General features: G+C 40.3%; 1 protein-coding gene across 1 annotated transcript; it reads right to left on the bottom strand.

Moving 5' to 3' along the window:
* Window positions 1-218: 218 nt before the first annotated feature.
* exosc1 (exosome component 1) lies at window positions 219-11,231 on the bottom strand. Its single transcript, XM_083766169.1, has 8 exons — window positions 11,176-11,231; window positions 7,490-7,605; window positions 7,143-7,217; window positions 4,235-4,323; window positions 3,030-3,063; window positions 2,873-2,923; window positions 2,336-2,420; window positions 219-1,267 (listed from the first exon to the last, which is right to left on the bottom strand). The coding sequence occupies exons 1-8, from the start codon at window positions 11,201-11,203 to the stop codon at window positions 1,161-1,163; spliced, it is 585 nt and encodes a 194-aa protein (XP_083622295.1). The 5' UTR covers window positions 11,204-11,231; the 3' UTR covers window positions 219-1,160.
* Window positions 11,232-12,214: the final 983 nt, after the last annotated feature.

Here is a 12,214-nt window from a genome sequence, read left to right as displayed (position 1 = left end):
ATATATATATGAATCTGCATACATTTACGTATTCAGTTTGTCTCGTTGAGATAAAGACCAACAGTTTAGGGTGCCTGCTCAAGAGACTGAAGGAGAGCCTGAACATACTCCAACGATGGAGTTTTTCCATGCTGTAATTCTTTCCATTTGGAAGCAAAGCCATCAGGAGTTGTAAACAAAATGCAAGAAACCATAGCTAAGACAAATGTACCAATGGCTTCACATTGATGGTTACTTTATTTCAGTTTTGCACCGATCTCTACTCTAAAGTGTATATAGACATGGAATGGAGAAAAGGCAAATGTATAATGGTCACAAAACAGAAAATGGAAACAATATTTTTCTGCTTGTTGCAGGATTTTGTACCCCTGTCTTGGAAACACTGTCAAAATAAAGGACATGTTTGACCATTGAATGTTGTCATGTTGATTTGATTGAACAGAAAGCTCATTTAAAAGTTACATTCACCTTATGTAAAAAGGTATGAGCTTTTCTAAAGACAACTCTCATTACCCATTTCAATTACTTAACTCAGGCACAGATGGGAAAAAACATGAGATGATTCACTCTTATTTCTATCAAACAAAGCACATGCCTTGTTGACAAAACATGTTTGTCGTCTCCGGCCCCTCAGCATTTCTAGTCTAAGCCACAGCAAGTTGCTGCCCACACAAATTTGTCTAAACATTCATTCAGACGTATTGCTTTTAACAGCCTTGTCCTATAAATGACTTGATCTATTTGTATGCTTATTTTAGCCTGCCAGCAAGCCGATAAGCTAATGTTAGCCAAATATTTCACCTGTGCTGGAAAAAAGAAAATAAAACTTCATGTTCTCCTGCAGTTTTATTTCTCTGCAGTATATTTAGCAACAGTTGCAAAAATTACTAATTTCATGTCACTAAAAGTATACCCAGACACAATTTTACAAGAGCAGCAAGTATTGCCATTTCTTCAGGCTGGCATGAGTAGATCTTAACATTTAGATATGCTGGAGCTAAGGGGTTGGTCTTTTTAAAGAGGTATTAGATCAGAATGCTGCTAGCTCTATGCAAATGACCCATGCATTAAGAACTATACATTTATCAGACTGATTGAGGATAAGATGAAGCTGTGTGTTCCGTGTGGAGGAGTGTTGCACGTCCCAGAGTGGAGACATCTCATGCCTGCAGGTACTCTGGTTGTACCCGTGCTACCTTGCGATACTCTTTGGCATGTGTTCGTGGGCACTGCATCTCACACCAGCTGATGGGAACCATCTGAGCACCTGTTTTATAAGGCCAGGAGAAATAGAGACAGTTGGAGTGAGAACATAGCTAAACATTTATTTATGAGAGTTCATGCACAACAGATAATTGACAATAATGGAGCCCAGTTGTCTCCTTTAGATCCACAATTCATTGAATTGAATTCTGATGCAGCATTAGGTCATACCCAGGATTTGAACCCTTTTCAAGATGGAATTCCCACTACTTATGTATAGGTGTCAACCAGTCCTCTTACCTGCCACCAGGATCTATATTTCTCAATGGAAGCATAGGGAGACCACCTCCAACCACTGCTGAGGTGCTAGCTATATTTTCTTAATTCTCTCCTAACCTAGTTTGATTATCAGACTCAGTCCACTCAGAGACCCCTTTTCCACCGGTTGGTTCCCAATGGGAACCGGTTCAGTTCTTTTAGGATTTTAGTCCATGAGCCAGAGCTCCAAAATTGGTGGGAAAACTATACCCTATATTAAATTGTTTATAGGATCAATACAAGTAAATTAATACATGATAACCCTTCCACAGTAGTAGCTTTATCATATTTTCGACTATTTTGCATATTTTCCTACATAATGCCATATTTAAAAATGTAAAATTTGTAATACAATAAATCATTGTCTTCGTGTAAGTACTCAATTGGGGAAATGTCATGGTGATAATCTAATATAGGTATGGTTTTTCCCACTCAATTCATAATTAACGTTTCAATTTTGGAGCTCTGGCTCATGGACTAAAAACCAAAAAGGTTCTCATTGGGAACCAACCGGTGGAAAAGGGGCCAGAGTGGGCGGGGTCTTTGGGCTGGATCCAGGCTACTACTAACCCTACCATACAGATTGGTTCAATTACATTTGTATAAATTAGAAAAGCTCAGGTTTCTTTGTTGCAAAATGGACAAATAAATCATCCACTTCCAAACACTAAATTTGACAAAACCTAAAATGCCAATTTACCTTACATTTTAGCCTGCACTGTTGCTCTTGTACCACCAGGCAGTGGTAATGTGTTGTTGAATTCCCTCTGTGTTTAATGTGACAAATTTGAGGAAAAAAAGCAACATGCCCCACCTGCTTCACTGTGGGCAATGACCACTCCCAGCTCATTCTCTGCTGTAGTCAACAGGTAGTTCGACTGCACATCCCCCAAAGATATCTGGGTGAGGTCAAGGTTCAGCAACATGCAGGCCATAAGCAAAATACGTACCACAGACAAATAACACTGCAATATGGTTTGAGTCTTAAAATTAGTGATGCACCGAATATTCGTCTGCAGAAAATATATATATTTCGGCCCCGAATAGGCAGAAAATATATCGCAGAATAGTGTATGCAATTAATGCATTCAAGAGAGCTGAATAAATGTTTGATGGACCCATAAAGATTATTATTTAAGTTAAGTTAAGTTTTGCCATAACCATTTATTTTGACATAAATCAGGTAGCTTTAAGGTACGGCCATGACAGCAATGGTAGGAAAAAAGATATACAATATTAATCATGTTCGGTCAACTGTTTCCTGTATTCGGTTTCGGCCAAGAATTTCCCTTTCGGTGCATCCCTACATAAAATGTATCGGTCATTGACCAGTTGAGCAGTTTAAGGATACCACTTTAGCCAGTACGATGTCCCCTGGTCTAAAGCTTTTGTATGTTTCAACCTGAAAACAACAATGACAAAATCCTCAGAAAGAAATGCAATCCAGAAATAGCTGACAGTAAACAAACAACTGAATGATGTGATTAAAAGTAATTCAGATACAGTACCTTGTCTTTCTCTGTGGCCCGTACATCTTCTTTCCTAAAATGTCAGAGAGAGTTAAGCTTAGTTTGAATAAAGATACAATACCATAGACCAAAAATAGATAATAAGGTAGGGGAAGTGTTTTTCCTTTGTTGAAATTAGTGTACTCTATATTATGAAAGTATCATTGATAATTTTATACTATAGTGTTCAGTAACAGACGTTTCCACGTCTCTCCAGCTCTTTAAGATAGCTCCTTTGATGAGGATTCTTAATAGGACTGGTTGTTAAAGATCTCTAAATATTCAGCACAACAATTGAGTTGAGGTTGTAGATTGTTGTCTAGGATTAGGCCCAATAGTCTAACAAGACTCTCAAATGCTTCCGCCATACAGTCTGGAGCACGGAATCATTGAAAATGATCTGGGGGTGGCCCGGACGGTTAGCTGGGCACCTAGGCTGCCAAGCCAGCCAGACGGCGTGCCGCGGGTTCGACTCCCGATCTCTCTCCCCCTTTCTTGCCTAATTACTGTACCCTATCAATAAAAGGCAAAAAATGCCAAAAACATATCTTTAAAAAGAAAATTATCTGGGGGTAAAGCGGATGCCCCGCCTTGTCCTACTGCAAGTCAAATTAGTCTACAAACAAATTACAGCTTTCTCTGATTTTGGGAGGTGTAGTTCCAGACTATAACATTCAGAGATTGTGGAATAGTTTGGCAATGCAGGATTAGGTCTATTATGGTAGGTCATTTGTGTTTTGCAAGGGTGCATCAATGTCGAGCAATTCAATTAATTTATCATGCTCTGTGGAAGAAAAAAATAAGAAGATTGTGTTAGATCCTTGCATGTCTCTCACACCGTTATATTTAAGTGGGAGTAGCTACTTTTGGTCATCTACTACCCAGACACCGCCCTCACCTTATCAAACTACCCAGACACCGCTCCTCACCTTATCAAACAAACTATTTACCTTCATGTGTGACCGCAACTGAAATGGACATTCTCTATATGTCAAAGGATAACACCGGACAATATCCTGACCTGATTCCATGGACATTTTCCATGGTTTGTGTGTGAAAACTATTTTATTGATTGTTGATAAAGAAAAGAAAGATCAATCACAACTCCAAAGACACATTTCAACAGAGAAAATTCAGCAGCTGATCCTGCGGCAAGAAGGGATGGGCAGTGTAAACAAATAATGGGCTCTGTGGTTTGTGGTTACCTTATAGTGCCTCTGAAGCGGTCCTTCAGTGGTGTGGAGCCTACATACAGGATATGAACCTTGGCAAACCTGGGATTAATGCTGGTCACCTGCACAGACAAGAGATCAGAATGGCTCAACATAGCTAGGCGTCTAATTCTGATGAAACGGAAGTCCTCTGCTCCCCCCCAACCCATCTTCACTGGATTAGAGATGTACTCCACTTTATTAAATTAGAAGAAATTAGATGCATCCTAAGAGGCTCCGTATCCAAATTTGAGGACACATGGGGCCACTTCCTCGCACTAGTAAATTACTTGCAGTTTCAGGCTATTCCAGATTGAATTAGTTTAATCCTGGATTTGAGCATGCTAGATTCCCGACGCAGCTGGGTTGTTCAGTATATTTATTATTAGGAGCCATGTGTGGATGCAGTGATGCACTGCCATGTCCATTGTGTTTTGGAAGGGTGACCAATGACAATGCCATGTTGTGTCTTGTCTTGTCGTATGTTTGTCTTGTTTTTTTTTGTTTTTTTTTAACTTGGTGGGAGCAGTACTGTTAGACTATAGTGCTGCCTTTGATGTAATAGATCATGAAATCTTAATTGATAAATTGGAGTGCTATGGTTTCACCCCTAAGGCGTTACTATGGCTTGAAAACTATCTATGTGACAGAACTCAAAGTGTATTCTTTAATGGCAGTATATCAGATGCTAGATGTGTTAGGAGTGGAATCCCCCAAGGAAGTTCATTAGGTCCTTTATTATTTTCCATTTTTACAAATGATTTTCCACTAGCCCTTGAAAAAGCACAGGTCTCAATGTATTCAGATGACACGACAATATATACACAAGGTACTACAATAGGTGAGATAACCGAGATTTTGAACAAAGAACTGGAAACAGTAATCAAATGGGTGACCAGCAACAAATTAGTGCTTAACATTCAAAAAACATTGTATTTGCCACAAACCATGTATTAAGTTCCAAACCGCAGTTGAATCCGACGTTGAATAATGTAAAGGTCGAGCAGGTGGAGGAAACAAAGCTTTTGGGTGTTAAGCTAGTGAACAACCTATCATGGTCGAGACACATTGATTCAGTGTTGGTAAAGATGGGGAGGAATATATCGGTTGTAAAAAGGGGTTTAGAGTTCCTGACACATCAACTGACCAAACAGGTTATTGAAACTCTAGTCCTCTCACATCTGGACTATTGCTCAATGATCTGGTCAGGAGCAAACAAGGGAGATCTGGGAAAGCTGCAGCGGGTTCAGAACAGAGCAGCTCGACTTGCCCTGAGATGTACAATGAGATGTAATGTTATAAAAATGCATGTCAAGCTCTCCTGGACGACAGTCCAAGAGAGGCTGACAATATCACTCCTTGTTTTCTTGAGACATATTAATGAAACGAAACATCCTACCTGCTTATACAATCAATTTACACACAGCTCTAAATTACATCAATATGAGACTAGACATGCCACAGGGTGCTATCAAGTCCCTAAAGCCAGAACAGGGTCTATGCAGCACACAGTACTGTATAGACTAGCCATGGCTGAGTGGAACAAACTGCCAGCTATAATCACAAAAGAAAAAACTAAATCAAGTTTCAAGAGACAATTGAAGAGGCATCTTGAAACCCAACTGTAGGGCCCTTGAACGCGCACGGACATGCGCGCACGCACGCACACACACACACACACACACACACACACACGATCATGATTAGGATATTTTAATTTTATTTATATATCCTGTACATGTCCTGTAATGTATGTCCTGTAATGTCATTCATGTCGAATGTCATGTTTTTATGTTCTGTGTGGACCCCAGGAAGATTAGCTGCTGCTATGCACCAGCTAATGGGGATCCTAATAAAACTATAAAAAAAAAAGATTCAGGTTATGTGGTTTGTATCAGTGTCGCTTCCATGTTAGCATAGGACTATGCAACTTTTTATTTAAATGTTTTATTATATTTGATGCTGCCACAATATTTTGTGTATGGTGCTCACAACATTTATATATGTACATGTTATCTCGTTGATATGTTCCGTATGGGTGTGTCACATATAGGGCTGTATTTTGCGTGTTCTTAAGTACCAGGTCTTATTCCCTAACTTGAGTAAACTAAAGACCTGGAGGCGTGATCAATGCTCTTTGGCCACTCAGAATAGCCAAATGGCATTGATCACGCCTCCAGGTCTTTAGTTTACTCAAGTTAGGGAATAAGACCTGGTACTTAAGACACGCAAAATACAGCCCATACTGTCATCGTTTGATTTACTGTATACCCTGAATCTTGAATAAACAAAACAGTGGGGGGAAAAAAAGAATGGCACTCACACATCCCCTCTGATGTACAGTATATTCAATTTATGCTAGCATGGAGGGTGGTTTACGTTGAGAATCTCTCAAGGAACGATCTGAATACATAGATTCCAGAGATGTTTCGCAAATTGTGATTGATTTTTGAGTGGTGCAACCACTCCTACAACCAGCTTGCAATGTCCTCGTACCTGTTTGTTTGTTTGTGTGTGTGTCTGTGTTTGTTTGTTTGTGTGTGTGTCTGTCTGTGTGAGCATGAGTATGTGACTTAATAATAGCAGTAGGGGGCGCCAGAAACAGTGAGAGGGGTAGTGACTCTAATGAGAGAGAGTGAGAGAGAGAGAGAGAGAGAGAGAGAGAGAGAGAGGGGGGGGGGGGGGGGAATTGCACCACTCAGTTCACACGTGTGTGATTTTTGTTATACGTTTTGTTCTGAAAATCATGCAGAAACAGTAGGTTCCTTGCAAACCATTTGCCTTAAATTGCATAACTCAGAAACGATTACAATGATAACCATTTAACCAAGAGTACATTGAATTTTGTTTCTCGGAATGGGCGTATTACAGTTTATGCATGCCATGAATACATTACCCTTACCTTACAGGTGACTATTGCTCCAACATCTGGCAGTAGTTGTGTTTCTGTTTCCCTCACCACTGAGATCACGGGTAACTGTGCAGGGACACAGAGAGAGAAAAACAAGACATGTACACACAGCTGCATAAAACCTGTTCAGATCATAATATGCCTCCAAAACATGACATGGCTATGCATATTTTCAACGGAAGCACTGAACAAACTCATTTGGCCCCAGTTACACCCCCAGTATTGTGCAGGCTGCACAACACTTACTCCCAAGTAACACATTTGAGTTGTGTTGTTGAATTCCCTCTGTTTTCCCTTAGAGTTTGCCACTCTAGTTAACCCCCGATTCCACCACACACCTCCTCTCCTTCGTTTTTCCTCAGCACATATCCTGCTAGTGAAGAATAGATGTAGCCGTGTCGAAGGTACACGCCTGTGCCGGGTATGCAGTCCTCTGTGCTGCACAGCTTGTCACCTATACAAACAGACAAGGTGAAGGAGAGACAGATTGAGGGGCGATGGTAGATTTCATTTCTCACACTATAACATAATAGTTTTTGTAGAAAACAAGAGAGAATGGAGCACATCAGTTTGGCTGGAATAAAAATCCCCAACAAGGTACTCTGGTACACCTTAACCTTGCGTCAGACTTTCCACATCGGAGGAAAGTCTGGTATTTGTTCCAAACTGGCCTGTGTGATCCAGTCTAGGCCACCAATACTTGTTTTGGTTCCCCCAATCCCCATTTAAATGCTGAACCGAGTAGAACTACTAGTTTAGTCTTGCCAGTCGCCACAAGTTGGAATAGAAGATGGATATACCAAAAACTATTCCTAGAAGCTATACGACACTAAGGGTTTTATTGGGTAAGCCCTAAAATGATGATGCCCTTGATCACAGGGAATTATTTTGGGTAATTTTGGTTCCGGTTTGGTGGTTTTGACCTGATGACTACAAACCAGTGACTACAACTTGACAAGTTATTTCTGCTCTCGACAGGATCAGAAACCCCGAAAATGGTATTGATCCCAGGCTAGGTACACCTGGGTGACAGAATTGATGCAGAAAAGGATGAGACCAAGACAGTGAAGGAACTCTGTTGGAAAAGTTTAAAAGCCTTTAAAATTTTAATAAAGGCCTTTTAAATTATTCCACAAGAGTGCCTTCGTCTGATCCTTTTTTGCATAATAGTTTTTTTATTGGTATTATTTGTGGGCATATTTGAATTTTCTTTTCTTCCATGCATGTGCGTCCGTCCTTATATAGATACAACGTTTTTTTATTGATTTTTGTAGCCTTCTTGTAATATGCTGCCTGGAGAATGACACTTCTTAACCCATTCTGACCTGAGATCAGATTCATACGAGGTTTCCACTGGACAACACACTGGTCTGATTAACCCATTCTGACCTGAGATCAGATTCTAAAAATGTCAGTTGTTCTTCGATTTTTCAAAAATAGCAGACCTACAAGCTCGTATCGCGCCACTCGGTGGCGCGATATGAGCTTGTAGATCTGCTATTTTTAAATAGCTAAAGCATAACATGATGCTGACACCAAAATGGGTACCCGTTCAGAATGGGTTAAGTCTTGTTTTGAAACTCGTTAATTTTGGAACTTTTGTTACTCTTCAAATTAGAGTATGTAAAAATTGTCTTTTGCTTAGATTTGTCTTAGTTTTGTTAAAACCTATGTTTGCCTAGATTTCTTTGCTTTTTTTTTTTCAATTTATCTGATGACCAATGTGTTACTACTTTCAATTTTGAAACCAACGTTTATTTTTCTTTTTTTTCAAAAAGGGTAGGCAAAATAAGCCTCGGCTTCAGCCTACACCTTTTCGGTGCCACTTGTATAAGTGGACTCTAATGTATGCATGTATTTTTGCTTTTTCAAATGGACCGAAATAAAGATAAAAGTTACACTTCTTAAGTAAACAAACTTCAAGACCTTAACTGTTTCTTATTGACTTATTCTGGTTGATTGAAAAGAAAAAGCTGAACTTTGTCAGGTAGTTTGTGCCCAATATGTAATGTAGAACACCATAGTTGTACATCACATGATTAGATACAAGACATGAGTCTGAGGGCATGTTTATACAAGGATAGAGACCCACACCCTTTTCCAAATTCCTTTGGCCCACATGGTTCTTGACGTGTGCAGGTGCCGAACAGAACTTTGGGATAAATATAACTCACATCGTATCATAGCCCCTCTCGGAACGAATACCGGAAGACTCGACCCGGTGCTTGCCAGTTTTTCCTCCCGGAATTGTCACCAGTGAGGGGGATAACTTTGTAATATGCTATTGGCTGTTTGTATTCTTTTTGGAAAAATATAAAAAGATACTCCTGTAGAAAGGCTATATTATTTTACTTATATTTACCCTATAAACAATTTAGTATTATTTAGTATATGTAAGGTTTTGCACACTCAAATGGTACCTCGTCAGATAATCCCCACATATCCTACAACAACTTCTGTGAACAGACTTCAATGTAGTAGATTTTCATAAATTATATTTGTACTTAGGCTGTCTGCTGTCATGAAAGTTTATAGTTAGAGAAATTCAAAGTCCAGCCGTCTGCTGTCCAGCCTCTCCCAACCCTCACATTGGGGAAAATTCTGTGAGGAAAAACAGAAACGGGGCGAGTCTTCTTGTTACCCTCGGAACACCCTGGGTCAGCCCAATCCGAACCGAACCGGGCTGACCCGTAGGGTCCCTGTGCGCTACTTTGTTTTCGTATGGGAATGTTGGAACGCGGACATAAATATCCTCGGTAACATCGTGTCTGCGTGTCTTCTTTTCTTTTGAGTTATTCTAAAGGTGTCAACTATAAGTACCTATACATACCGCTGCGAATTCTCTTGTGTCGCGGAAGCCGTTAAGTATTTTTTGTTTGACCTATTTGGAAGCTTGGATTCTTCTTGTTTATTTACCGTTTATTGTACCGCCTCCCGATGTGCGGTTGGCTTGTGCCGGCTACGTTCCTGCCTCTGATCTGCTCTGTCATAGCTATAGCGCCACTAGCTAGCCAGATAGGCGGTACAATGAGGTGTCAATAAACAAGGAAGGAAAAGAAGAATCAAAGCGACCAAATCGGTCAAACAAAGTTTTAAATTTAAATTAAAAATACTTAACGGCTTCCGTGCCACAGGAGATATTCGCAGCGGTATTTCTAGGTACTTAAAGTTCACACTTTCAGAAGCCCTCAAACGAAAAAAAGCCGTCAAAGAGTGCAGAAGGACATATCCGAACGTATTTACGTTTATTTATGTGTGAGTGTGCGTACCCGGTGGCAGGGTGGAGGTGGAATAGGACCCCATGGTCTGGGTCTCAAAAATGTCAGAAACTTCAGTACCATTGGTTTCTGCTTGTAGGGCTAATCGTATCACTAAGTAGGACTCAGGAGGTTAATGAGTTATCCGATATATTGTTGATAGCTCTGATATGTACACATACTGTAGCACCACCTTCAACAATTATGCACGGACTTTACTATAATTTACATTAGTGAAGTCATTACAACTTCATCAGGAGCGCCATTACTCTAACCAGGTTACCATTGCTCTTTCAAGAAAACAATTTGCTAGACCACAAATCAGGGAAACCTCCCGTCAAGAGCGAAACATAACAAGTTAACAGATGGATGAAGCAACTCAAGTTTGCCCGAGGCGATGGGCAGGGCACGTCAAAACTACAAGCTCTGCTACCTCTCTCTGGAAAGTCAAATAGTAGTACCACAGCAAATTATTAGCAGTATCTACTCATGTGAATATTTTCGTGAAATAATGCAAAAACGCCTCGAACACAGGCATTAAGGGGATTGAAGTTTTAGCACAACACTGTAAACACATGGCAGTTAGCACTGCATAAGCTAGTAAGCTACGTAGACTGTAGTAACTCACGAGTCGAGCACATACAGTACGTACTAAACATGAACGACCCATGACGAGTCAACAGCCCCCAAAACACCCATTAGCTTTTAGTATCAATTAAGGTATTATTAAAGATAAAACTTTAAAAGTACATTATTTTGAAACTCACCAGGAACACACAGCTTCATGGGCGACATGTTTTCAAGAAGCGCAGGGGAGCAGACGGCGACGTTTCCTAGTAGTTTTGTGATTGGCCATTCACACGCTTGCGATATTGACGTCACGTTCATTACGCAATGTTATCTCTCTGAAAATGTATTTATTAAACAACTGGAGACCAGGGGAGATCCCCGATACTGACAAATTGAATACTATCAGAATATATTTTATTTATAAAAACATTATCAGTTATCACTTTACCATCTTTGATCATGGATGAGTGAATGGTTTCTAATTCAATGGACCTGGGACTGCCATGTAACCGCAGTGGTAAAAAAAAAGGCCCAACAGCGCCTATGGACTTGGGCGTCTGAAACAGTTCGGCCTGAGACCCAACACCATCAGGGACTTCTACAGAGGCACAATAGAGCCTCCTGACCATAGAGTATACTCTAAGCTCCTGACAGGCAGCTTCACATCGGTACAGCAGCTGCACGGACAGGAACCGCAAGGTGATGAGGAGGGTCGTCCGCACTGCTGAGAAGATCACTGGGTGTGAGCTGCCCAGTATGGAGGACCTCTACACACAGCACTGACTCAAAAAAAACCACCCCCACAAAAGACTATTTTCAAGTCAAAAAGGGTGAAGGGGTACAAGATCCTCCCAGCACACACAAGCAGGCTGAGGAACAGTTTCTTACCACGGGCTGTCAGGATGCTAAATGCAGAGTGACTGAATGTGCAATAACCTTCCGTACTCTTTGACATATTGCCCTGTGTTTTTATTGTTCAGTGTTTAGGTTTTTTTTTTACCATGTTTTATGTCATGTTTTATTATATTGGAGCTTCCAAGCATAAGATATGTACTGTATGTACCTGACCATGCAACTAAGTGACAGTAAAGTGAATCTGACACATCTGTATTCAGAAGGGGTAAAAGCAACTGGTTAATTATGCAAACCTGCTCATTATAATTGCAGACATTTTTAGCAATATTTGGGTGATGGGAAAAAGCAATTTGTAACTACTATATATTACTTTAACCACTT

The sequence above is a fragment of the Protomyctophum parallelum genome, assembly GCF_964188405.1.
Source record: "Protomyctophum parallelum genome assembly, chromosome: 5".
NCBI lineage: Eukaryota > Metazoa > Chordata > Actinopteri > Myctophiformes > Myctophidae > Protomyctophum > Protomyctophum parallelum.
This window is presented reverse-complemented; position numbering and strand designations above follow the sequence as displayed.